The sequence below is a fragment of the Micromesistius poutassou genome (genome assembly GCF_964030765.1).
Source record: "Micromesistius poutassou genome assembly, chromosome: 1".
Lineage (NCBI taxonomy): Eukaryota > Metazoa > Chordata > Actinopteri > Gadiformes > Gadidae > Micromesistius > Micromesistius poutassou.
In genome coordinates, this window is record NC_140271.1 from 4,724,729 (window position 1) to 4,751,651 (window position 26,923).

The 26,923-nt window shown below is 44.7% G+C and overlaps 5 protein-coding genes across 5 annotated transcripts; 2 read left to right on the forward strand and 3 right to left on the reverse strand.

Moving 5' to 3' along the window:
* Window positions 1-457: 457 nt before the first annotated feature.
* On the reverse strand, window positions 458-4,242 carry asf1ba (anti-silencing function 1Ba histone chaperone). Its single transcript, XM_084485912.1, has 4 exons — window positions 3,892-4,242; window positions 3,076-3,191; window positions 2,498-2,674; window positions 458-1,162 (listed from the first exon to the last, which is right to left on the reverse strand). Exons 1-4 carry the CDS (start codon window positions 3,998-4,000, stop codon window positions 971-973), a joined length of 594 nt encoding a protein of 197 aa, XP_084342038.1. The 5' UTR covers window positions 4,001-4,242; the 3' UTR covers window positions 458-970.
* A 2,127-nt stretch (window positions 4,243-6,369) lies between these two features.
* On the forward strand, window positions 6,370-9,881 carry crb3a (crumbs homolog 3a). The gene is made up of 4 exons (XM_084473893.1): window positions 6,370-6,804; window positions 7,224-7,415; window positions 8,548-8,609; window positions 8,735-9,881. Exons 2-4 carry the CDS (start codon window positions 7,268-7,270, stop codon window positions 8,942-8,944), a joined length of 420 nt encoding a protein of 139 aa, XP_084330019.1. The 5' UTR covers window positions 6,370-6,804; window positions 7,224-7,267; the 3' UTR covers window positions 8,945-9,881.
* A 295-nt stretch (window positions 9,882-10,176) lies between these two features.
* tubb4bl (tubulin, beta 4B class IVb-like) lies at window positions 10,177-13,496 on the reverse strand. Its single transcript, XM_084482136.1, has 4 exons — window positions 13,339-13,496; window positions 11,980-12,088; window positions 11,675-11,785; window positions 10,177-11,566 (listed from the first exon to the last, which is right to left on the reverse strand). The coding sequence occupies exons 1-4, from the start codon at window positions 13,393-13,395 to the stop codon at window positions 10,509-10,511; spliced, it is 1,335 nt and encodes a 444-aa protein (XP_084338262.1). The 5' UTR covers window positions 13,396-13,496; the 3' UTR covers window positions 10,177-10,508.
* A 1,663-nt stretch (window positions 13,497-15,159) lies between these two features.
* LOC311340852 (zinc-binding protein A33) lies at window positions 15,160-18,298 on the forward strand. The gene is made up of 6 exons (XM_084465746.1): window positions 15,160-15,776; window positions 16,054-16,149; window positions 16,483-16,713; window positions 16,828-16,850; window positions 16,968-17,086; window positions 17,214-18,298. The coding sequence occupies exons 1-6, from the start codon at window positions 15,225-15,227 to the stop codon at window positions 17,783-17,785; spliced, it is 1,593 nt and encodes a 530-aa protein (XP_084321872.1). The 5' UTR covers window positions 15,160-15,224; the 3' UTR covers window positions 17,786-18,298.
* A 243-nt stretch (window positions 18,299-18,541) lies between these two features.
* Window positions 18,542-19,643, reverse strand: LOC311382008 (G-protein coupled receptor 183; the record flags this gene model as incomplete). Its single annotated transcript, XM_084488494.1, has 1 exon — window positions 18,542-19,643. The coding sequence occupies exon 1, from the start codon at window positions 19,550-19,552 to the stop codon at window positions 18,542-18,544; it is 1,011 nt and encodes a 336-aa protein (XP_084344620.1). The 5' UTR covers window positions 19,553-19,643.
* Between the last annotated feature and the right edge of the window lie 7,280 nt (window positions 19,644-26,923).

Consider the following 26,923-nt stretch of genomic DNA (forward strand, 5'->3'; position numbering starts at 1 on the left):
ATTGGATGCGCGTCAATATATCGAATCATTTTTGCAATGGGATTTGTCTGTCAAATAGTTTCATCCCGCCTCTCGGGCTAGACAGCGCGTCTGGAAATATCTATTAAACGTTATTTTTCTACCGTTTTAACGATAAATGCTTAGTTGAGAGTTTTGTCTTAAATACAACAGCAAAAATCGCATGGCTTCAGCGCTGTGTTATATTTGATTCGTGATAAACTCCCAAGTTGTTACGCCTACAACTCGACGAATTGGATGTGACGTAAATACATTCTATTTTTAGTATAAATGCAAGCTCAACCCTAAAAAAACAAACCCGTTTTTCTATTTTAACTCTGGCCACTAGTAACATTTCATAACACGCATTTCATAATTTCAATGTTCAGTTTGGCAATATAGGATCTGTCTCAAGCTATTAGCATCAGTCATACATACATATGAACATTTTTATTTTGAAGTCAAAATGGCAGTAAAAATAAAAACCAACGGAGAAACCTTAACGCCTCAACCTAGTTTAACCAATACCGAATGGATGGGGGTATATATATATAAGTGCAATAATAATAATGTGAATGGCCATACATTGGACATTTCCATAATAGTAATGTTACTTTTTTTTTCTTTTTTTAGTGAAAAACACGAAAATACTTTGTATTGTCAGATCAACATGAGCTTCAATAAAAACACATTCTATTGTTAACCAGCTCAGCTGCTGCTGCTTGTCCAAGTGTACGGCCCTCAACAGTATTTTAAGATAGTCACCATACTGCCACGCTAAGAAACTCCCCTGAATGCTGATAATTATGACCACCATTTATCTTCTCCGCACAGAAGAACACTCAGTCGGAGTGAGTCAGAGTTCAAGGTTAGCTAGGAGGCAAACCTATCTGTACATCCAAGAAGGAAAGTCCATTCTTCAAAAAATAAGCCTAGTGCTGAAATATAACAATTATGGTGAGAATGGGAGTGTTTATAAGCAGTCCATGGAGTTGTCGGGCAGTAGTCCCAGGGGAGGGGTCTTGCCGGGGAGACAGGACGGAGGGAGCATGGAGTTGGAAGCAGGGTCCACGTTTTCAGAGTCTTCCATACGTTCCGCGCAGCCTTCCCAATTTATGTGAAATCTCGTGACGCGTGGGTTGGACGCCAGGATGTTTCTCTGGAGCTATGGGAGGATAAAGACAAACAAAATATGAACGTTACAAGAAAGAACATGTGGGAGAACCAAGGACGTTGTGACAACTTCCTATGAACTGAAAACACGCATGCATAACAAAAAAAACTGCATTACACTTCATTATGATGAAGGAAATACAACTCATGATTGGCCATTTTGGTACTCTATATAAACAATGACAGATTATGAATAAGTAGTTTGTATCACTTCGGTCCCATTCCGAATCTTTATGGCTCAATATTGCAACCAAATTGGTTGCACTTGCAACGTTTTATTGTGGTTTGCAAATTTGGATCAGGTTGCATTTGTGCTTCCACTATATATAAATTTTTTTATTGGATTGTCATCAGACTTCAGACGTCTTTAAACTGGACCAGACTGGCCGGAGATTTATCTGTTGACTAACAGCAACGTGTATTTCTGCACTTGCTGATTAAAAGAAATTCTAATAATCGTGCGCATATACAATATTTTCCTGTTTGTAGTGGTAAGTGTTATGTACCAAGTATTATTGCAAGTGTTATTTACCAAGTATTTTTAGGGCTTTTTAAAATAATAATATACTAGGAATATACTGGTTAAAATAATTGAACTGAAGTGTGTACTACAGTAAACACACTATGATTGGATAATTGCTGAAAAGGTTCCCTATTCCCTGCCATTTTCCCACTAACAAGCACAAGGGTTTCAGGCAGGTAGGGGTTTCCATTTCACTACTGCTGTGAAGCAACAAAGAATTGAACAAATTTATTAGGGTGCCAGTGGAATGTTAGCCTTGAGCCCTGGTCTATTGGAATATCTGCCTACAGCAGGTTAAGGTTTGCAGTGCACCATGACGAGTATGATCTTAGCAATTTGAATTTTTTTATTACCTTTTAAAGATAATTTTATCATGTTGCACCTAAATCATGGGTTTCATTTGATCATCTTTCCGATGCGCAAGTAGCTCCAGGCTGCCAGTCAGAGCTCAATGCCATTAACGGGGGAGAATGCTACAATCCTCATTCAGCACAAAGATCAGCCAAAGCAGACACGTTGACTCAGCATGCAGTTCACTTGGCTTTAGCTGGGACTTCTACTTTAAGTAAAGTAGAAAAACAACCTAAGGAAATATGGCTGTAATCACTCAAGTTTGTTGTCTTTTTTTTGTTTGTTTAAAGATTGTCAATGTCTCAAATTATTTGGATTGAACCCTGGATGGCAACCTGAAGCGGAGTAGCTAGAAAGACTTTTTATTGCTTTAGACTTAAGTATGCAATCGGCCTAGTCCTCTGAAACTAGCATTCCAAAGAATTGACAAGCAAAGGATGTTGTGTGTCTTACCTGTGTGTAATCAGGTTTGATCGGAGGGTTTTCACGCAGTTCAGGGTCAGTGTATTCGTTGTTTACATAGTAGCCAATACGAATGAACTCCTGGCCACGATACGTGCAGGTGATGAGCACTACGGTGACACCAACAGCATCACTCTCAGGAATCAGGCCTGTGTTAGGGGCATCCGCCTGACAGGAAACCGCAACAGATACATGAGATACAACGTCAATAAACGTCTTAGGAATAAAGTTGTATCTTAGAAGGGGTTTTAGACTCAAGAAACCATCCAACCCCAAAAGCTTCTGAGTCAACCACCAAACATCGTCATTGGGTGTAGAAAGGGAAGGTTTTTATAAGAAAGCTAAACTCATAAAATACTTTGCACAGTTTAACAAATTGCATTTTCAGCTTACTTGAACGCAATCCTAGAAGCTTCAAATGTTATATTGAAACATAACTATTTATTTTCTATCTGCTCCAAACAGAAACTTGTCAAAGCGAAGAGCCTTTCAACAAAACAACAAATATTTTCTACAAAAAATGTTAAAGAAACATGAATGAACCATTGTTTTGGTCCAACCAAACTCACCTGAAACACAAACATGTGCCTTCCAGCCGGTACGGGTCCAACCAGGACCGAGTCGAGGGTCTGGTCGTACTCCTCGCTTTCTGCTGATCCCACATAGATGATCTTCCACTCCAAGTCTAAAAAACAACAATGTAAGGATTAGGCATGCATTTCTATATCAGATACTCTACAATACCACTGACATTACCTTATTTAGATTTTAAAAGACACATTTTAAGTCTAAAGTATTCACTTGAGTCAATCAATAAATCGTTTTGGAAATCTTAGATGAAAACAAACAGAGGTTTGAATCCACAAAAAAAAGACCGTTTTTTATTCCCTCAACATCTGACTCTGAAATATTGCCAGTCTCTGCTTTTTTATCGCTGATTGAATTTGATGACTAAATGATGCCACCCTGAGTCCGGTGGGGTAATACAACTGCCGTCATATTTCCGTCATTTGACAAACAAACATTTGTATCTGAAGAGTTAGTGATGTATTACCAACATATACATTATTATCAACGTAAGCATTTATCTTGACAAGAAGAAAGCAAAAACACATTTGTGCATTTTTTCCCCCCCATAGCATGGTAACAGCGGACAATACAAGCTGGTCCGTTCACATAATATTGATCATAATTCAGGCAACTTAGGCAAAGCAAGACGGGTCTCTATGCAATTAAAACAATTAAGTTGGTCACGTTGGTCAATGATTCGCACACCTGTTCGTCATTTTCCCCCACAAATGTAATCCTCTTTAAATGGTGCTAATGTGGCTAGTTCCTATAGCGTCTCCTTTCTCCAGGAGAAGGATTCACTGGGTTATAATCACCTTCTGGGAGGTCCTCCATGCACTCAAACGTGATTTCGAATTGGAAAGGGTTTCGAAAAGGGCTGGGGTTATCCAAAACCGAAACATTGAGTACTTGCACCTTCGCCATTGTTGAAGTGCTAAACCAGTTAGCTAATGTCTTCAAAACAAAATTTCCCGGGAAATACTTTTCGTCTCGGATAGTCCTGTGCTTCAACAAAAAGTGATGGATCTATGATATCAACAAAAAAACACCTGGTTTTAGACAACGTAAATTATTTGGATAACTACAAAGGACTAAATGTAGCTTTGTGTTTCTTCAGTTTAGCAGCCACAATCATATCTTTGTAACACATTACCCTCTCCCGCCGCTTTGACAGTACCCAGGCGGCTACGCGCGTCGTGCAAACATCGGGTGGGGGCGGGGACATTTCCCAAAAGCAGAGGGGGAAAATGACACTGCCCCCTAGTGTTCCAGAAGTCAGAAAACAGTCACAATTTGTTTTAGCACTCATAAACAAACCTTTTATGTAATGCATGTGTATTTGATTGAGTACACTGTGGTCTGGTGTCATAATATCATCTCTGGTTTGTATAACTGTAGACCAGATGTGGGACGTAACAAAGTACAATAATTTATTTTCTGTATTACAGTTTTACAGCAGTTTACAGTTTTTACAGTATACAGCTTTCTACTCCTTATATTTTCAGAACAGGCTTGTTACTTTAGGTTTAAATGCATTCAATGTTGCATCATTGTGCGCCTTCTGAACGCCTTCTAGTCAAACTTCAACCTAAATGGACAATAACAGACGGTCCCTTGGCGTATCCCTTGGTGTATAGCACGTACTCCACTGCAGAGAAATGGCGTCCATGGGAAAACTAGAAATGTAGTGAGTGGGGATGGATGAAAGTGAACCACTAAACATCAGAGGAGACTCAGAGCAGCAACAAGGCATTCACCATCCATGGCCTTATTAAAGAGACAGATTGGAAGCTTCAATTCCTGGCAAATGCGTTAGCGCAACCTAAAACGTTGTTGGTAGTTCTGTAGCGATAAGGGAATTTAGAACAACATGTTTTAAGGCTTAATAAGACTTGGAATTTTGTTCTCGTTTTGAGTTATGTTGCTGACATTGAAAACAGAACGCACATTGGAGTGAAGTTCAATTTGATGTATTAATATTTTCAGTACATTTGTAGCAAATACCATGCTACACACAATAGATTACTTTTATTGGGCACCTCCTGACAAAGGAGACAGGGTTTTAATGTTAGAATGTGGCTTTTAATTTGGCTTATTGTAAGAGTTTCAGATATTGACCATTCCAATGGTGCTCCACTGACATGCAGGAGATCTCTTCTCGAGTGTGTGTGGAGATGGCTGGTTTAACTGTTCAATATGCAACAGGTGTGCAGCTTCACCCAGCCCCAAGTCCAATCAGCCTGACTCAGGCCAGGTGAGGCTGCTTAAACCAGCCATCATCCACACACACTCCCACAATGCTGTTTTATTTCTTTGAATTATATTAATATGACCTGAGGGTCAGTAAGCTTTGCACAGAAACAGCAGGCAGTCAGATGATTACTTTTTACTTTTATACTTTGGGTACATTTCAGAGCATGTACTCTTCCAAATTTTCTTAAGCAAAGAAGGTGAATCAGTTTAGGCCTACTTATATTTTTAAGTATCTGTACATCTACTTGAGTAAGGAATGTGTGTACTTTTGCCACCACTGCTGTAGACTAACTGCATGCCTTATATTTGTTGTTTTTCATAACTTCTTAAAGCAATAAGTAATAAGTAGCCTATTTCAAACTGTTAGATGTGGATAAGCACTGAATAAAATGTGTTCAATAGTAAGGTACTGTAAGACTAGGCTTCGAAAGAATAATGACCGAGTCAAATATGTAAAACAATATGCCATCCAACGGGCAGTATGCCTACACTCAGTAAATCAAAGTTCAAAGCGGTTTCATGGACATTGCTGTCTCCACTATATCCTCTCATAACCTCGGCCAATTTTTTTGGAGGAAGCTTCTACAAGCTTTCCCCCTTAAATAGGATGGACGGATAAACCATATTGTGTTATTGTACGAGTTGTTAAGTCCAAATCATACATGTTCTGCTGCCACTCCGCGAAACCAGGATTAGATGAGGATTATGGGTTATTGGAACGGTGGGCTGCCGCGTTCACTCCTGAAATATTTCAGGAATGTGAACTTTTTCATGTTGGGCAAATGCAATAAAACCCGACAGAGGCGCTATTTTAAGTCAAAAGGACAGATCTCCAGGTTAGACCGGACAGACACACTTCAAGGAGTAGGCCTATTACTTGAGTAACCTATGGTAATTTCAACCAAAACAAAACTCTGAGCCACAGGCAAAACTAATAATGAGGGTGCGTGGGGGCATGTGACTTGAGTTATTCCTCTTTAAAGTGCGTGGTTGCTAGTCCTATCGGTCTATTTGCTCTGGGAAGTGAATGACCGCGGATGACTAGCCTTCACTACACCTGCATTTTTTCGACTTGCGCGCCAGGAGAGGAAAGGAGCGGAACAAAAGGCTATCTGTCCCGGGCCAGCAGGTTGATACTGCGCTCAGGTACTGTAACATGAGACTGAACCACGTGACCCAGGGTGATTTGAACAGTAGAAAAAAAAACTGAAACCAACAGGTAGTCTAGTCGTCTACGGCGTAGAGGCGCTTTTCGTGTCGAGGAGAGGATAATCCAACACCGCGGATCAACAGCCTATTTTTTTTTAATCGAAATCAGCGTATTGGGATTTAACAACGGGACTATGCAGTCTTCGATCAGGTCTACCCATTTCACGGTTTCGCAAAGTGCGACGGAACAACATGCTTCATGGTTGTGATGATGAGTTAACGCCACTGCTGTATTTCCTGTCTCTCGGATCACCTGGAAGCAGCAGGTAAGGTCAACTTTATGTAAAAAGCAAGTAGGCTGTATTCGTAATTCAGAGGCATACAGTCACTGGTGTCGTTAATATCACGAAGCCTTCTCGTTCTGCAGTGAAGGAGGTCATACCTCATGCACTACCCTCAATGTAGTTTGACGTCTGCATTATTATTATTTTCCAACAAAATAGCCTATTGTTACCATTCTTTGAGGTTATTGTGTCCACCTATGCCTTTGGCCAACCAAAGGACTCACTTAATACCAGGATGTGACTTAACAATAACATACTTTTAATATCAGTTGATAACAGGTGAATAGAAACATGTGAACTCAATAGGAGATGAATAGGAGTTGATAAGAGTATACAGTCAGGGTCAAGTGTTTGTTCTTGATTTACAAATATACAGCCAATTCTAATCTCTCTTCCGGAAGATCCCGGTGTGAATATTGGGGCTGGAGGGTATGGGCCCGAGCTGATGACCAGGGTCTCTCATCGCCCCGCTACCCCGACCCTGCCCTCCTGTACCCGGGGAGGGATGGCAGAAGTCCTGGGTATGCTGGCCAGGCCTGGGCTCCTGGCTGGTGGAGTCTTACTTCTGGTTTTGGGCAGTAATCCTGTTTTGGGTGAGTCAGTCACCGTACCTGCTCCCACACAAAGCACCCCCACGCACGCACGCACGCACGCACGCACGCACGCACGCACGCACGCATGCACACACACACACACACACACACACACACACACACACACACACACATCTACACTCCTAGATAAGGATGCTGTGTGTGTGTGTGTGTGTGTGTGTGTGTGTGTGTGTGTGTGTGTGTGTGTGTGTGTGTGTGTGTGTGTGTGTGTGTGTGTGTGTGTGTGTGGTCGAAAACAAAGCAACAGTCATTTTGAGTTAGTAACCGCATCTCAAGCATGTGCTAATTCATACATTGTGGGGACGGCTAAGCTAGTGACACGTTGCATGACATTTGTCATCTATCTATATTTAACTGCTTTGGTCTGATGGTTCAAATGTAGGACATGGTAAAGTACATAATTCATTCATGGATGAAAAGCAAACAATCTTATATCTTATATCTGTGTGGTATGGAACAGGATATTAGCAGACATTCCTTAAGAAAAGAAAAGTCCACCAACTTTGGAAAATGTTGTTCTTTATCGGGCTGACTTTTGCACCTGGGAAGTTGACTATTTGCCTGAGTAAATGATTGATATCGTTTGTAGATCCTTAGACAAGGGGTTTCAAGTATCACACATGTTTAACCAATGGCTCCACTGAGCTAAATCTATCTATAGTAGCACAACATGGTTCAAATAATGAGTCAACTTTTCTAACCGCACGCACCACAAGTTCTTAGTAAATATTTGTAACCAGTACCACACCGTCTAACGGGAACACAGTCAGCATTCCAAGGCCGATACTACTCCTCCTTTTCATCCTCCCACTCGTTCTTTAGTCAAGTAGTTACTGTGTAGTTAAGGCCATGTCACTGAGTGATCACAAGGGCAGTCAGGGGTAAAATACCAGAGTAATGTGGGGGCGACGGGACTTAACTGCACACTGGTGACTTTGCTCTCAGAGCGGTGGCCATTATGTACTCCAGGTTTCTTCACACTACTATAATTAGACTATAATCATACAAACATTTCAGTGTGTTTTTCCCTCATATTAGCACGTTATGACTGTGCTTCCGATGTTGTTGTTGGTGTTTGAGCGGTTGTATTATTGTTCCTCTCCTATCCCAGGGGCTAATGCCACAACGACCAAGCCCCCCGCTAGAAACGTCACGGACGGGAATGAAGTCCAGGTACTCTCCTATTCTGTCAAGTCAGTTAGACACACCGAGGTGACCAGCCGTCCAGTGTTTTCAACGGCACGCTGTTCTTAATTTCTTTATGTTCTGTGTTATTCTCTCTCTGTCTCTCGCTTTAGGGATCCGACATTGTGGCCATCGTGGTCCCCACAGTGGTGCTGGGCGTGCTGGCCATAGCGCTGGCGGTTCTCTTCTGGCTTCTCTGCGTGGTGAAGAAGAAGAGGCAGACGGAGGGGACCTACCGGCCCAGCGCCGAGGAGCACTCGGGCTCGCACGGCGTGGAGATGCCGGACGCGCTCAAGTTACCGAAGGAGGAAAGACTGATTTGACCTCACTGGGAGACGCAACGACGCCATCCGGGCGAGAAAGTGGTGCGGACGTGGACGGGAGCATTCGGATACCCGCGTTGTACCAACGCGCACGGTTCAGACGGATGCCAGCTGTGCGCTGGCTCGTTGTGGGACCGCGTCACAGCACAGGTTGGAGGTATCGCCTCCACTGAGGATTCCTGGGAATCAAAACGCAATAGACGGCAAGGAACTGATTGTGAGATCAAGTACTTCTTGAAGTACTTGGAGAACTTCTGCAGTGGATGAACTAGGAGCTGCAATAGCCTTGGATCAAACCGAAGGAAAACCTTTCGTCGATGCTTTAGCTGCCTATCGATCGATTATCAGGTTACAGTAGGGCTTGACCGTTTGTACTTACAAGCTGCTATTGTAAAGTCACAAAATACTAAAAGAATATGAAGAAAATACGGTAGATGTTCATGCTACTGTAAGGTCCATCATGATCATTTGTGAATTGAATTTGATTTCTATTGATTTACAATGTCTGTATTGCTTATTGTGTTCTTGAACCTCAAACACATTTCAGAGGCCTGTTTGGGTCCATATACTTACATGCAAATGTATTCTATATTTATTCACACCCCGGCTCCATCAAAATGCTTTCTGACGAATCAGGGTCACGCTAATTAAACAATTTAAGCAACTTGAATAGCTTTAAATGGAGAAGGAGTGCGTTTCACCAACATGGCTAAACATTTTTAAGAAAATTGTTGAAATTTAAATCTATTTATATTTTTTATCCTTGGTAATCAAATTTCAAGTTAATTTATACTATTTCATGTTTTAAGTCCAATTAACCACTAAATGTTTTTCTGTGATCATGAAATGTATCTTAGTTGTTTTATTAATAAAAGTGACTAATAATTTCAGTTTCCTCAAACGTCCTCTAGAGGGCGCTATGAAAAACCCTAACACTATTTTTTTTTCCCCCTTATCTTTCAAGATAATTTTTTTACTGCATGCTTTTCTTTAACAAATTATAATCATTAACGGAGCAGTGATAAAAAAAATCACTGTGATTCACAAAATAAGCAGCCCACTTGTTTGGGTTATGGATCATAATCTAGGATATTGGATTGACGATTGGGCTTACGTTAAAATCCTTTTAGAGCCTTGACAGATTCGGTTTTTGTTTCCAACCATATCATGCTTATTGTGCACGTTATCGGAAAACCCAAAAAGCACAGAGACAGTAAATAGTGATTTAGGTTTGTATTAGTTACTTAATTGTTAACATCATTTCACAGTTTTTTGCATTTGACAAGGCAATGAAGGGAGAGGGGGCGGCGGGTTTAAGGAATAAGATAATTCAGTGCAATCACAACATATAAAAAAACAAAACATTTCAACCAATTACACCACGGCTGTCAAGCTAACACCAATCCCCGACACTATAGCTGTAGTGCGCGGGGGTGATGGGTTTTGAAAGCGCGGGTGGGGGGGGGGGGAGAAAAATCAACCATTCACAACGTAACGCAAGTGGCTTGGGTTTGGGTTTTGGCAGTGAGATGGGAACGTGTATCGGCGGGTCGACGTGTCGTCTCTATGCCACCTCTTCTTCCCCCTCCTCCTCAAACTCCCCCTCCTCCGCCGTGGCGTCCTGGTACTGCTGGTACTCGGACACCAGGTCGTTCATGTTGCTCTCCGCCTCGGTGAACTCCATCTCGTCCATGCCCTCGCCCGTGTACCAGTGGAGGAAGGCTTTGCGGCGGAACATGGCGGTGAACTGCTCCGAGATGCGCTTGAACAGCTCCTGGATGGCCGTGCTGTTGCCGATGAAGGTGGCGGACATCTTGAGCCCGCGGGGAGGGATGTCGCACACGGCCGTCTTCACGTTGTTGGGGATCCACTCCACAAAGTAGCTGCTGTTCTTGTTCTGCACGTTGAGCATCTGCTCGTCCACCTCCTTCATGGACATGCGTCCGCGGAACACGGCCGCCACCGTCAGGTAGCGCCCGTGGCGCGGGTCGCACGCCGCCATCATGTTCTTAGCGTCGAACATCTGCTGCGTGAGCTCGGGCACGGAGAGGGCGCGGTACTGCTGGCTCCCCCTGCTGGTGAGCGGTGCGAAGCCCGGCATGAAGAAGTGCAGCCGGGGGAAGGGCACCATGTTGACGGCCAGCTTGCGGAGGTCGGCGTTGAGCTGGCCGGGGAAGCGCAGGCAGGTGGTGACGCCGCTCATGGTGGCCGACACAAGGTGGTTGAGGTCGCCGTAGGTGGGCGTGGTCAGCTTGAGCGTGCGGAAGCAGATGTCGTAGAGCGCCTCGTTGTCGATGCAGTACGTCTCGTCCGTGTTCTCCACCAGCTGGTGCACGGAGAGCGTGGCGTTGTAGGGCTCCACCACCGTGTCCGACACCTTGGGCGAGGGCACCACGCTGAAGGTGTTCATGATGCGGTCGGGGTATTCCTCGCGGATCTTGCTGATGAGCAGGGTGCCCATGCCGGAGCCGGTGCCACCGCCCAGGGAGTGGGTGAGCTGGAAGCCCTGCAGGCAGTCGCAGCTCTCCGCCTCCTTCCTGACCACGTCCATCACTGAGTCCACCAGCTCGGCCCCCTCGGTGTAGTGACCCTTGGCCCAGTTGTTTCCTGCTCCGCTCTGGCCTTGGGTTCAAAAAACGGATGAAATTTGAGTCAGTTCAGGGAGTCGACCGAAAAGACGAGAGAGACACTTAACAACAAAACAAATTCACAGAACATTCAAAGACCTACCGAAGACAAAGTTGTCAGGCCTGAAGATCTGTCCGAAGGGGCCTGACCTGACCGAGTCCATGGTTCCGGGCTCCAGATCCACCAGGATAGCACGGGGAACATACTTCCCACCTGCAAGATTGAGACATTGTTAGCCGATGCACCACACCTTGTTCTTTCCCGGCTTGGGTTTCAAGTTACAAACGGCTTTGCGTTGAACAATCCATATTGTATTGACGTGCAGATCGCCGCACAGTCAATAATGCACAGGACAATCAGTGGGAGGAAGTGCTGTGTGTGAGCTACGGGCGTGTTCGGGCCTTTACCTGAAGCCTCGTTGTAGTAGACGCTGATGCGGTCCAGCTGCAGATCGCTGTCCCCATGGTAGGCACCGGTGGGGTCTATGCCGTGCTCATCGCTGATCACCTCCCAGAACTGCAGGATGGAAAATAATGTAAAAAGAAATTGCATTACGACTAATTTATAATCAACATACATCACACGAGAGGGCGTGCCGCTATACTGAACATGTGATTCGGTTATAGCTAAGACGCAGCAGGACGATGGAGAGATAAATACCGTTTATGATTAGTTTGTTTAGTCAAATAATTTATTCGGCTTCGTCAACGCAAATAATATCTCAACAAGGCTGGGTCTGGACTTTGCAAAGCAACCCATTTCGGCTGTATCGATTTCTCGAGTTACCAATTAGTAGATCGACAGAAATGTCGAACGACATTTTGCAGAATAATTTATTCATCGAAAAATAATCGTACGATAATTAGAATGAAATCGAAAATATTTGGAAATTGCAACCCTACAACACAACCATTTTCCTGTACACTTGTCCTAGATGAATCCAGAAATCTGACCATTTTTCAAACGCTAAAAGATAACAACCTGGATGATAATGGGTGTGTATAACATCTTGCATCATAATGCACCCCGTGGGGAAAAGCTAACCAGACCATTAGTAATAATGACATAACCGTGAACGATTTCTATAATTGCGCAGATGGGAGTCGGCTGCCCGTTGAAGAAAGGATGATCCGCGCATCGTCCAGTTAGGCCTGGATTTAGGGTTAATAATCACGATCGAATTATATTTCCCTTGCAAATCTATTTCCACGGATAACATGTTTAGTGCAATGAACATCCGCGTATTCCACCTGACTACATGCATGGATGGAAGGACGGTAGCGGTGAAGCAAAACCGACCGTAGCATAGCCTACAGTAGGCTCACCTAATAAAGATCAAAAGTGAACATAGCAGAAGCAGTCATCGATACAACACGGTAAAAGGGAGAGGCGACCAGACATGCTCACTGAATGTGTCTATAGGCCTATGGCCTGCAAGGCCTGATACAACGTAAGCCGCTCTGGGGATGGATGGCTGCCGATCACTATTGTTTCCACCCGCTACACGTCACATCTGTGCTAAAACTGACCATGCTATTGATGCAAAGGCGAGAAATCTGTTTTATAAAGAAAGACACCGAGCGAGCAATCATGTCAATGCATTGATATGATGTAGACTGTAGACCTGTAACGCAAGCGATTCCTTTGCAGCAGAGTCGGATACCTCGCTGCGTTTCTAGAAAAATCCGTCACGATTAAAGCCCACTACGCAGCATGCCCGAACAAAGTCATCCACAGTCGTATTTGCATTTACACCATACTTATACCTTAGCTCCAATCTGGTTTCCGCACTGGCCGGCCTGCAAGTGCACTATTTCGCGCATTTTGTATGAAGGATTGGGTATTCTTTTCGTCAAAAATCGGAGAGATCGCTCCTGTTGTTCCTCCGGATGGGTAGCAGCTGACTGGTTTGCACCGCCTCTGTAGGCGTCTACTGGGCTTAAGATTTGTGGCGCAAGATGACGTCATCGCCATGGTAACCATAGAGCGGAGGAGAGAGGGAGTAACCTAAACTCGTGGAGATGGCGGATAGGATGCTGCTTTACAAGACTTCCTATGTGACACAGCGATATCTCCGTCTGTGTGTCCCTCTGTGTCTCTCTATCTCCCTCTCCCTATCTCTCTCTTCCCCCATAAAATAAATGTATCCCCAATATACACTTCCTGGATGTGTGTGTGTCATGTGTGTTCTATCTACCTATATGTGAGCGGGAAAGAAATAATTGGGTAGTGTGTGTGTATGTGTGTGTGTGTGTGTGTGTGTGTGTGTGTGTGTGTGTGTGTGTGTGTGTGTGTGTGTGTGTTTGCATGTGCATGTCCGTGCATGTTTTGGAGGAAGGACGGGATGAGGGGATTTGAGGAGACCACAGTACATTCATAATTAGAATTACCTTTATAGTAACAGTATAATAGCATAACGTATAATAGTATTGTTATACTGTTCACATTATTATCAGTATGACTGTCCATTGTGCGAGACCCCTGATTCATGTAAGTAGCTATATTAGCATTTTGTCAACAAAAGAGATTGTATGTTACAGATGAAATCCCAGTTCCCTCATGGAGCCGTGATTTATGCTATTTTAAACCCGATTAAAAACATTGTTCATGCTTTAAAGGCGCAATGTGTAGGATTGAGCCCGTCCTATAGCGAGGCAGGAGACCTTCAGAGTTAAAGAACCTCAAAGACGTGTGTTCTCTCCGCTACGACCGCTGGCAGCCGTGTGATGCAAGCTAGCGTAGCGCGGCTGTCTGGGTGGTGTGAGTGGGTGGGGTTTGGGGATGGTCGATGGTACGGTTACTGGTAACACTGAGAGGGCTGGCTGGCATTTTACAGTTGTAGAATAAATCCGTTTTGGGATTTTATTACATTTTTGTAGAATAAATCAGTTCTAGGATTTCATTTTCATAATGTTATTGAAATTCAATTCAATTCAATTCAATTTTATTTGTATAGCCCTTAATCACCATTACAGTCTCAAAGGGCATAACAGGCCAAGTATTTATGAAATCACTATCAGTATTAAGTATAAATATGAGCAGGTTATGTTGTATAAACCAGTTGAAATGTTACACATTGTTTTACTTTAAATCTCATCAATTGTTTATTTTTAGATGCATATAGCACTGATTACTGATAGCACTGATGGCACTTTTACTGCCTGCACTGTATAACTGTTTACACTTATTACTGCACTGTCTAGCACTGGACTGTTAAATACCTGCTTATCTGCACTTTTAAATGACTACCTGCTTACCTGCAATGTTTACCTTATTTTGCACTTCTGGTTAGACTGCATTTCATTGATTTTGTACTTGCACTCTGCTAGTGACAATAAAGTTGAATCTAATCTAATCTAAGCTAACATTAGAACAGACACGGGCTGTTGTGCAGATATACCACAACACAACAGTGAATGCTTTCCACATTCATGGCCGGGATGATTCACAGCAAACCTTCCACTTTTCAACCCGTCTTCAGCTATCCAAACATTGGCCAATCAGGCTTTGACTTCCTGTTTCCCAGGGCTGTTGCACAGAGAAGTGGTATTCGACTGCTCAGTAGCGTTGGAGCTTCTGCTGTCAACACTGGGAAACTCGAGCGAAGGGGCTTTTTGTTATCTAAAAAAAATAAAATGGTGGCATTCAGGACATGGAAGGTTTTCGTCCGCTCGCTCGCCCTCGACAAAGAGAGAGCTTCTATTTTTGGACATGTGACCTCGTGGAGTTGGTAATTGTCTTGTCTGTGCGGTTCGTCCCCCCCGTCCCCCCCCCCCGTCCCCCCCCGAGGAGGACCATGTCTCTGCCGGTGGATGACCTAGAGTGTCCCGTATGCTGTGACATCTTCGTAGACCCCGTCCTGCTCTCCTGCAGCCACAGCTTCTGCCGGGAGTGCGTGAGGCGCTGCTGGGAGACGCCGGGGTCACGGGAGTGCCCCGTGTGCAGGAAGAGAGCCTCCAAGGCGTCCCCCACCACCAACCTGGCCCTGAGGAACCTGTGTGAGACGGTGCAGCAGGCCCGGAGAGAGAGCAGCGCCGCCGCCAGCGCGGAGCAGGAGAAGGAGCTCCACTGTGACCTCCACGCGGAGACGCTGAAGCTCTTCTGCCTGGTGGATAAACAGCCCATCTGCGTGGTGTGCCACATGTCCGAGACGCACAAGAACCACGACTGCGCCACGATGGAGGAGGCGCTCGTCGACTGCAAGGTGAGACCGAGCACGTCTGAAACCGAGCACGTCTACGGTTTGTTTTTGATTGTGTTTTGATCGTTGGGTTAAGTGAAACGCTGTACCCAGCCCTGGGGGAAGAATGTTGTTGAGCGGGTAGAACGCTCCGAGGACACGGACATGTTCATCCGGTGTTCGCAGCAGAGATTTGTGTTCCGACATTCCAGAGATAAATCTCCTCAGGCCATTTTGGGGTTTGTGTTTTTTTTTCATAACAACATCACATGTTGGTAATCACTTAATCTGTGGCGGGCAGGGGGAACTCGGCACCACCCTCACCGGCCTACAGGCGAAAATGGACAGCCTCAAAATAATCCACAGCAACTCCAATGACACCATCGATTACATCAAGGTAACCCTTCAGAAGCACCTTGTACTTTCACTCGAAAATGAGATCCAAACATATCCGGTCCCTTCACGTGGACACTTGCTCACATTCACATTGAGTCACACAAAAAAAGCTTCTTTTCAAAAGCAGCCAAAAAGTGGGATTGTGAAAAATCTAAGCCAATAATCAAGATTGGAGCAACTGCAAAAGTTGAGTCCAAGTGCTACACAACCTAGTTCAAAACAACAACAACAACACAATGAGAGAGTGCAGAGTAATGCTCTGGGTATCAGTATGTTGTGTATCTACTGTATCTACTGTATCTACTGTATCTAACCCTCTATGTATCTATTCCAGAACCAGGCTCTGGGCACACGGCAGGAGATCAAGGCCCAGTTTGAGCAGCTCCACCGAGTCCTTCACCGGGAGGAAGCTGAAAGGCTGGCCGCTCTGAAGCGGGAGGAAGACCAGAAGATAGCCGGGATGAGGGATAAGGTCAGCGAGATCTCAGAGGAAATGCTCTGCCTGGAGGAGAGCTTCAACCTCCTGGAGTCTGAGCTGAATGCAGATGACATGACCCTCCTGCAGGTCTGTATTATTATTATTATTTTTTATTATAACAGCACTCACTACATGTAGTTATTGCATGTCTTCTTTGTCTTCCCAAGCTCACAAGATGTGTTTGTTTGTTTGTATTTCCAGAACTTTAAAGCAACTCTGGAAAGGTAGGCCTATATCTACGACATTTTCCAAATTTCTTAGTGAGAAAAGAGATTTTTTTTTTAAATTCATGTTTTTTTTTTTTAATTCATGTTTTTTTTTTTTTTTTTTTTTTTTTGCAGATGCAGCAGCCTAGCGCTCGGTCCAGTTAACATGTCTGGGACCCTGATCGACGTGTCCAAACATCTAAGCAATCTAAAGTACTCAATCTGGGAAAACATGAATCACCATCTTGAGTACAGTGAGTCCTCATCATCATTATTGATCACCACCACCACCATTGTTTATTCTGTGGCTCATAACAACCATGAAATCTATTTCTGTTCATGGCTCCTCCTTAATGTAGTCATGTGTTCTTTGTCCGTCAGCTCCTGTGACCCTGGACCCAAACACGGCACACCCATACCTCATCCTGTCCGATGACCTCACTTCCCTCTACTATTCTGGCCTGTCGTACGGCTGCCCTGACAACCCGGAGCGTTTCCAAATGAGCGCTGAAGTCGTCGGCGCGACCGCCCTCGGTTCAGGAAGCCACCACTGGACCGTCGAAACGGGAAACAACCGGGACTGGCTGCTGGGCGTGACCTCCGTGTCTGCGCCGAGGAATGTGGAGATCTCTGCGCGGCCGGAGAACGGCTTCTGGACGTTGTGTTATCGGGGCGGGCAGTTCAGGGCCATGACCTCGCCACCGACGGCCCTGTCGCTGGCCACAGAGGCGCCCGTAATAAGCCGAATCAAAGTACAGCTGGACTATAACAAAGGGACACTGTGTTTCTTTGACTGTTCCGGTGACGACACGCTCCTCTACACTTTCGAGTGCACGTTCACCGACATGGTGCTTCCGTATTTTTACACCCACAGCCAGCATCCACTGAGAATCTTACCAGAGAGCGTGATGGTTACAGCGTTGCGTAAAGAAGGATCCGAACAAGTTATATGACAGCAAATCCACCACGGGATGTGTTGATTAGTTGCAATCGTGTCAAATTGACAGATTATATGCTTTGGTGGGGATTGTGGTGGTGCAATGGTATAACAAGGGAAGTAGGGACGTCACTGTTGTTGATGATAGTTGATCATCAACAACAGTGATGATAGTCCATGATAGTTGCACTTTAACAAGGAAGGACATGTAGGCTAGGTGGGGATTTTTTATAACACAATTGTTTGGTGTTATGTGTTTTGCACATGAGCAAATCGCCTCTGTTCCATTAGGAATGCAAATGGAAAATTTTTTAGGGAAAATCACTGCTGTCACTTTGATCTTTTTTTTCCCACAATGAAGGATTGCACATCGAGTCGGTGTAGTTTTATTATTGAACACACGATGGCGCTGCACTCATACAGAACTGTACGGCCAACAGTGGTTCAGAGAGGTTATGAAAGCTGATTTTTTTTATTTTTATTATCGCTTAATCTACAGTTCTTTGGAAATATTTACAATAAAAGTCTCTTCAAACGTATACAAAATAATTCAATGCAGACCATATATACTTTACATTCAAAGAGATGTCTACAAAGACACAAACACAAATGACGGCAAAACAAAATACATTCATACATACAAACACATTCTCTACAAATTCCATCCTGACCTACAGTATCTATCTAGTGCTACACTCATCCATGAGCTACACTCACAGATGGGTGTAGTTCATCTTTTGCGCAGACCTATCCTACACCCCATCCTGCACACTCAGGCAGGCGAGGCTTCAGAAGCCTCCTCCACGGTCGCTTGGGGCTTCCCCTCCTCCGCCTTCCCCTCCTCCTGCTTCGGCCGGACGGTGGAACACCTCTCCACGCAGTGCCACTCGGGCAGGAAGGGCAGCCTCTCCAGCCGCGACAGGAAGATGAGCGGCTGCGTGCTGCTGCTGATGTTGAGGAAGGCGAAGCCCACGGGCTGCACGTAGCAGCGGAACACGTCGGGCGTGTAGGCGTCCTCGAACGGGAACAGGGCCACGGGCGGCAGGTAGTTGCACACGGTGAGCACCAGGATGGCCAGCACCATCTTGAAGGCCTTCTTCTTCATGGGGTGCATCTCGTCCTTGCCCGCCCCGCGCGACCGCTTCAGCGCCAGCAGGATGGCGGCGTTGCACACGATCATCCACACGAACACGGCCAGGATCTCCCCGGTGAACACCTTCTCGAAGTCGGGCAGGCCGCCCACCGTCTTGGCCGAGGCGTAGGCGAAGGTGAGGCCCAGCACCAGCGCCGAGAGGCTGATGCGGTAGCGCGGGTCCCGGAGGCTGCCGAAGGCGATGGGGAACAGCACGGCCACGAAGCGGTCCAGGCAGATGCAGGACAGGAACAGGGGCCCGCTGGTGTCCTTGACGCCGTAGGAGAACTTGACGGACAGCCACACCTTCTGGCTCTCCCAGAAGTACAGGTTGAGGATGTTGACGGGCACCATGGCGCCGTAGTAGATGTCCAGGAAGGCCAGGCAGCCCAGGAACATGTCGGAGGTGGACGGCTCCTTGCGGTTGCGCAGCAGCACGGCGATCACCAGCGCGTTGGCGGGGATGCCCATGACCACGTTGACACACTGCACCACGAGGTCGAACAGGATGCCCTCGGCCTTGAGCTCGCAGCCCTCGAACACGCTGAAGGGGGCGTGCGTGGCGTTGACGCCCCCCGCCCCCACCGTGTGGTTGAGGGCGGAGGCGGGGGGGGTGGAGTTGGTCGTGGCGTACACATAGTCGTCGGCCATTGGTCTCTGCGGGAGCAAGAGCCGACGTCAAACTCCACGGTCTCTAATGGGGGGGAGAGGATCAGGAAATGGAATATTTAAAAATGCTCTCGATTTGACGCAGTCCATTTACGGATGCACTCACACACGTGCTGAGAGGCCCTCTTGCCCTCAATGCAGAGGAATTAATTCACTCAGGTTGGCTCGCTCAGCCATTCAGTTTTAAAACCTTACGCTGTGCACTAACCACATTACTTCAAAGAAATTTATGCACCATGGATGATATGCAAAGCCAAAACCAAAGCCCTATGTGTGAAAATGAATAGCCAATAAAAAAAATCACCCTTGCCAATTAGGCATGAGTTGGCTTGTTATCCATATGTGTGGGTGTACATGTTGTGGTTGAATTCTTGGGCGCATAAGGTGTTTTCTGTCCTCAACATAGAATTTGTATGCAAAACAATGCTGTGACAAACATTGTGACAGTCCCTAGAGTCCCACATTATCAACAGGTGTGAGCCGGGGTCTCAGGCGAATTAGGATGAAGTCAACATCACACAATAAGACAATTAACGGACAGAAAAACACAGATTACAAACACTGTCTGGGCATCACCGCAGGCTATTATTCTGTTATTGCGCGTGTGACTCCCTTCCCTGGGTGCTCTGATGTGGCACCCAGGGACATCAAAATCACTTAAGGCACCCACACAAAAACGCTCTGCATGTTCGTATGGCCGCATATAAGGAGGCCACGCAAAAGGGAAGGCTTTCACTCACGCACGTAATCCAATGGTCAATGCACTGCACTGTTGATGTGTGCAGATCTGATCTAGATTTGGTTGTTTTGTGGTATTTTTTGGGTAAGCCTGAAGGAATTGGAAAACGATCAAGATAAGAAGAGCTTCACTGATAAAGAACTTGCATGGTGGTGGTGGTGGTGGTGGGGGGGTCATGTGTGGGATACATACTCTTCTGGAGTCGCTAGAAATTTGTTTTGTCTAAAGCCAGCCCCTTCAGTGGCATCAACATCTCTCTTCACTCCGTCTGTGAATTCTAACCTTTTTTTGGCCCAAGGATTTCCTCTGGCAGCCTGGTGTGAATCCAATTGTGTGCACCTTTCTGATGTTGTGTATGATATCGTTTTTTGTGCTTTAAGACAGAGTCTTTGCTAATCGAATCGGACCACGATGATATTGGCTGATTTGAAAAATTTCCCCCCCCCCCCCCCCCCCCCCCACTCCAGTACACATTTAAGAGAGTGCCAAGGCATCCACACAACACAACAGACCATATTAACCCCGGCAGATGACTTAATGATGATAATTAATGTATTGTGTTGTTACCTATCTACTGAGAGAGAAGCGTTGTAAAACAAATGGCAAAGACATTACTAACAGTATATCTTTGTTTTTTCTTGCTGTTTGTATAGTTTGAATCCTAATGTGTGTGTCGTGATGTCTTTGTGTTTAAATAAAAGGCTGATATTTATTGGACTTTGGTCTAGACCTTTTTGATTATTTTCCATCTCTAAAAACATTGAGTGGGCTGTTTTGTAATTAAAAAGATACATATATACATTTATCAATACAAACACATACTTTACATCGCCTAATTCATATACAAACATTATTCTTAGTGTCAAAATGTGCTTATAATATAATGCATTCAATATGAAAACATGCATGGGTACATATATATTTGATTCATACATATTTGTATTCATTGTGGGATTATACATTATGTCATAATATCTGAACTATATATTTTCTAACAAATGAAGACCTTGTTGGACTCATAAACTTCTCTGTACCAGGTACACGAGTACTACACACATTCAGTAATTGGGATTTAATTAAAGAATCAAACAAACAATATACAGTAGCAACTATTTAACAGGTGCAAAGTGAAAATGTAATTGAAAATGCAATTGAAGCGAAAAGCCGTAACCCAGCTACAAATAACACCTTCCTCTTTACTTTTCCTGCCCAATGCATTTTCCTGCGTAATGTTTCAATTGTTGTTTCGTTATTTATATAGCTGAACCCAAATAATCAATTATTAAACATTCTATATTTCACCAAACCCCCAATTTCAACATTTCAACAGACAATACCACCAATCCCATTAAAACCCATCCAACCCCATATTGAGCTTAGATACATGAACTCTACCGGAGTGGAATACATTACCAGACACGGCGTCAACCAGAGAGGCTCCCAGAACGTGGTCTCACAGTAATGCTTGCACAGTGGGGTCGATTTATAAGATTTAGGAGGACACACGAGGGACCTGCTGGCGGCCACATGGGGGAGGATCAATTCTTTGTCACTCACTCACTTCTTATGAAACATCATCATCATCATCGTCATCATCACCGCTCATTCATTTCTCCAGCCTCCGCCAGATCCCTGGCGCGTGCAATGTATTTACATGTTTTTGCATGATGTCTCAGAGATAAGAAATGTTACAGCCGTTTACAGCCCCCGGTTCTTCTGTGTGGCTCTGTGTATGAGCACATGTTGCCTTGGAGCTCCGGCTGTGGTGTGACGGCGGCCTTGGAACACGGCCTTTTAATATTCCACCCTGTACATTCTGCTGCCAATTGGCCATCTGGGCTGGATAAAGTGTTATCTTATAACACTTTATAAATCTTCTTTTAAATCTTATAAATCTTATCTTAAATGATGAATCGATTGCGACAAATAATGTGTAATTCCGCAGTTTCGTGTCCATGTTATTGATAAAGCACCCTGTGAGTGTTGGCTCCCGGTCTGACTGGGGGGGGGTGGGGGGGGGGGGGGGGGGCGTTCACGCTCCTCAGAGAGCTCATCAGCTCATCAACAGGATTAGCTGGGGCTGTACACAAGCTTACTGGGAGACATGTGTAAAGACCCCCCCCCCCACCACCACCACCACCACCACTGATCTGCCACCCGGCTGACACTGGGTACACAGGTGCACAGGATCATACCTCACCAGTAGCCTGAGGCCCGATGTTCACTCTCATGCTCTCCACTCACGTTCTAATGACTGCTGTTGTATTCATCATCTTGTTGGTTCACAACTGGCTCAGAGTCTCTCCAGGCCCCCCCCCCCCCGTGATCCAGAGAAGCCCGATCACGTTTTGGGACCGAGAAACACAGCGATTGATTTTAATGAACGATGATGTGGTGGAAAAGAGATAATCTCGAACCCCGCCCAAATCTCGTCCACTTGGCCGACTTTGTTCAATTACTTTGTCCTTTACAGAGGCCTGTGTGGATTCAAAAGCTTTCATTTAGGGCCTTCATTAATCATTGAGAACACAGGCCAAAAGTGTGTGTGTGTGTGTGTGCTTGTGTGTGTACATGTGTGTGTGCGTGCATGTGTGTCGTGTGTTTGTGTATGCAGGGGATGTGTATACTGGGATTTAAAACACACACATTTGGCCGCCACAGACAGACTGACACCGCCACCCACGTTCCGTTTTCAAATACATATATTTTAATTTATTCATTGAAGCGTAGAGTTGACTGGCCATTTTAATGCTGCATGACTTCAGGTGATGGTCATTTGCACAACTTCATAAAAACAACTCTATTCTGCGCGGTTTCATTACTGAACCACATTGATTATTGTAAGCCAATATAACCATGTTGTGACTGTGAGGACCTTGCCACCCATCTTTTTCTCGATACAATTATAGATAACTGCCGCCTGGCAAGTCTCGATGGCCAGTCCAAAACTGTGTGTGTGCGTGTGTGCGCGCGCGCGTGTGTGTGTCTGTGGTTTAAGGTTTTGCGATCATGAGATGTTTTATTATAAACAGGGCAGGGTGATGTTAAAAAAACAAGGCTATTAAAACAAGTGGTTGTCCTATATATGTTCTAGTCGATTGTGGCAGTAGTGATGTTTATTTTGAACTAAGCCATTTATTGGAAAGTCATGTCTCCAGTCTTGTAATGACAGACCACATTAAAAAGAAGTCAAAGGTTTGTCCGATCAAATAAATCCATGTGTATGTTTGCCATAATTGTTTGTGTTTGAATAGACTAGGAAATCGACTAGGAAACCATTCATACATCTACTTTGTTTATTTATTTCATTCTTTCCTCCTTTTTCTTCTAATCTTTCAGCTGGAAGGAGATGACCAGCCACCAGCACCATGCCTGCAAAAGCGTGTGCAGACACAGAATCGATTGTCAGGAAGTCATATCCTGGAGCAATTTGTTATTTTCCTGGTAATTTAGCGCAAGCCGTATTCATGTAGATCTGCCCGGGGGTCGTTCAGTCGTAAGAAGAGTGAAAAACATGCTAATGAACATCCCTCTAGAGGTAAAACACAGCTTTTGCCAACTCTGGATGTGACCCACCGTATTAATTGATCTTTCCTTTGTTTATTTAAACAGAAGATGGATAACAAGATGGCAGAATTAGCGGTTCACCATCTCAAGAGATAACATTACACTTTAGCACTTTCTGTCTTCATTTACTGCGCCCACAAGGACTTGTAAGTTAGGGTATCATTCAGGCGTTGGCAAAGCACAGCTTATAATATTACAATGTGAGACATAATTTGTATCTTTATATATATATATATATATATATATATATATATATAACAAAAACAAAAGATAACATTCTAGAATAAAGAAACATGAATATTTGTTTTATTCATAATTATAGATTTATAATGTACTCTGTGGCGGATGCAGTTTTAAAAGTCCCTAAAAAACCAAAAACACGACATTCCATGTCATTACGATGATGTGTTGTGGTTTCCAGGCGTTTGAAAGCATTGGACAAACCTCGTTGAGGAAAGTGAAGACTTAGAAAACAAGCATTGTGTGACATGATGATGGAAAGGGCCTTTCCAAACATGCGGCTTAGCTACAAATCTTTACTCCACCAAACTTTTAAGTCTTTCCCATTAAGTAACTACCCACGTAAAAGTGTCATATACAATATATATGAATGAAGAGCCTCAGACATACAGCCCCAGGTACATGGGCTACACAGCCAGATCCAATGATGTTTAACCGTGTATGTAAACTGCATGTTTGTTAGTGTCTTTACTAAGTGTGATGTACAGTATAATGTGATGAACCACAGGGTAATATGATGCAAACACAATAACTTTTAACTTTGACAAACACAATTGTAATGTCATCTTGGTCCGTACGGACTACGGAGGCACTTTGGGCCCAAAAAGGGCTGAGTACCAGCTTTCTGTCCTCGTCAGAACAATTATGCCAATTCAAATATGGAGCAATTCAAATAATTACAATAATTTGTGTTATGGGTGCAAACCAACAAATAAACAAAGCAGAGATTAATTTAGTATTAACGGTCTCATGGTGAGGCTTTCCCAAATGACATAAATTTACGTAATCACACTTAATTCCTATTATGGTACTTATAGGCAGGAATAACAGCCAACATTTTGTGTTTTTCAGGGGCTGATACAGATCCCACCTAACCATTACATATAGATGTATATAAGTATGTATGTCACATGAATTATTTAATATTGTCTGGTGTTCCCCTGAGTTGTAACAAGCAAACGTGTTTAATCCTTAACAAATCAATTCCTAACATTCAAAATACACTGAAAATCGCTAAATCCTCCAGGAGTTTGTTGATGTATTCTAGCCCCAGTCGTTCATATTTATTGTCATTTTTTCTGTAGGATTAAATTGCTGGCGTCACCTTAAGTTTCATTTGAATTTGAGAGGAATAAATATAAAGTCATCGTTTTTCACGGATCTAGCCTCTAGTCCTCTTAGAGTGCAACAGATTGAGGCATTTAGATGTAGACCACTTTAGAGTGATTTGAATACCAGGTCCCTATTTTCTCAAATTAGGGGCCCAGAAATAGTTTTTTAAATAGGGCCCTGAAAATCTAGAAACGGCTGTGTATACATAGTTTGCAGAATAAGTTAATTGAATCAGTATTCTAGGAGCAGTCTGCATGACTCTGTGAAACATTTTGATTAATTGAGCTTCTCTCCGATTGAGCAAAGCACGCTCACATCAAAGTTAATTATTTCTAATAGGTTGAAAGGTTGAAAGTATACTCTGATCAGTGAGCGATTCTTTAAGTTGTTTGTTTTCCTCTCTCCTGGCATTTGTAAACAAACCTAACTCAGTCTCCCAAACCACTATTACTCATTAAGGCCAAAATGGCTTCCACCTCCCTTCCAGCAGCCAATCAAAGGAGAAAACCTGCCCATTCGCCCCGGGTGCCACCACCACCACCACCACACAAAAAACCCCAATGGCTATGAAGCTCATACACACATTCATTTTCTTACAGCAAACTGCTGAGAACCCTGACTAGCCCTGAGCTGCAGTATCTACAAGCCACACTAACTGAGGCTCATAGCTCAACTAAATAATTAAATGAGAAAGGTCTCATTAAAGTCAAGTACTCTGGCTAAAACACATATTGCCAGCTCTAATTATACAGTGATTCATAATGCATGGAGAAGTACATTCCTTTCCTATCAGCTCCGGCGGCTCTTCACGAGAGATCAAATCCTACCCTCCGTTGTCCTCCGTCACAGCTGAAGAGCAGAGCGCTCCAAACATGGATGAATGCCATTTGTACTAACTCAAACCAGAGCCTTTAGAACTGAAACACCAGATGTATTTTCCCACAGGGCCAACCCGTGGGCCGGCGGTGCTCTGGTCAGGTGTTGACATGAGCTGCCGTGCACGCGTCTGGGCTTCCATTGTATCCAAAGTGGTCGACCAGCGTAAACACCTGCCACCAGTCTGCTAAAGGATTATACACACAGCGGAGCGGAGCTTATGGGAGCATTCCTCCTCGGAGCGAGAGCAGCAACTCGCACCTCATTTCCACCCCCACCCCTACCCCCCCCCCCCCCCCCCCCCCCCCCCCCCCCCCCAACCCCACCCGCCTCCACCCGCCTCAATTACATCTCCGGAATCCCTATCGTGCAGAGCCTATCATGAGTTCAGCCTATCATGAGTTCTTTGATTCTTATGCAGGCCGACTGCACAGACAAAAAGTATATAACTTGTTGTTTTAATCAACTGGGATGAACCCAGTCCGTTAAAGGCTGTCAGGCCAGTCGCAGCCTAACACACGCCGACATCTCGTCCTTTCTTTTCCTTTTTACTTTACACCTGTCAGGAAACAGGAGGTGGAGGCACTCTGATAAGAAGTGACTTAGAGGTGGGGGGGGGGGGGGGGGGGGGGGGGGGGGGGGGGGGGGGGGGGGGGGGGGGGGGGGGGGGGGGGGGGGGGGGGCTGTCCCATGACCAGCACCTGACACGGCCCAGTGGAAGACGGGGCAGCTCTGCTTCTGCTCCCCGGCCTGGATAAAAAAACCCTCCCCCGTCTCGCCTTGTCTTTAACCATTATGTTGTGCAAACAAATCAGACA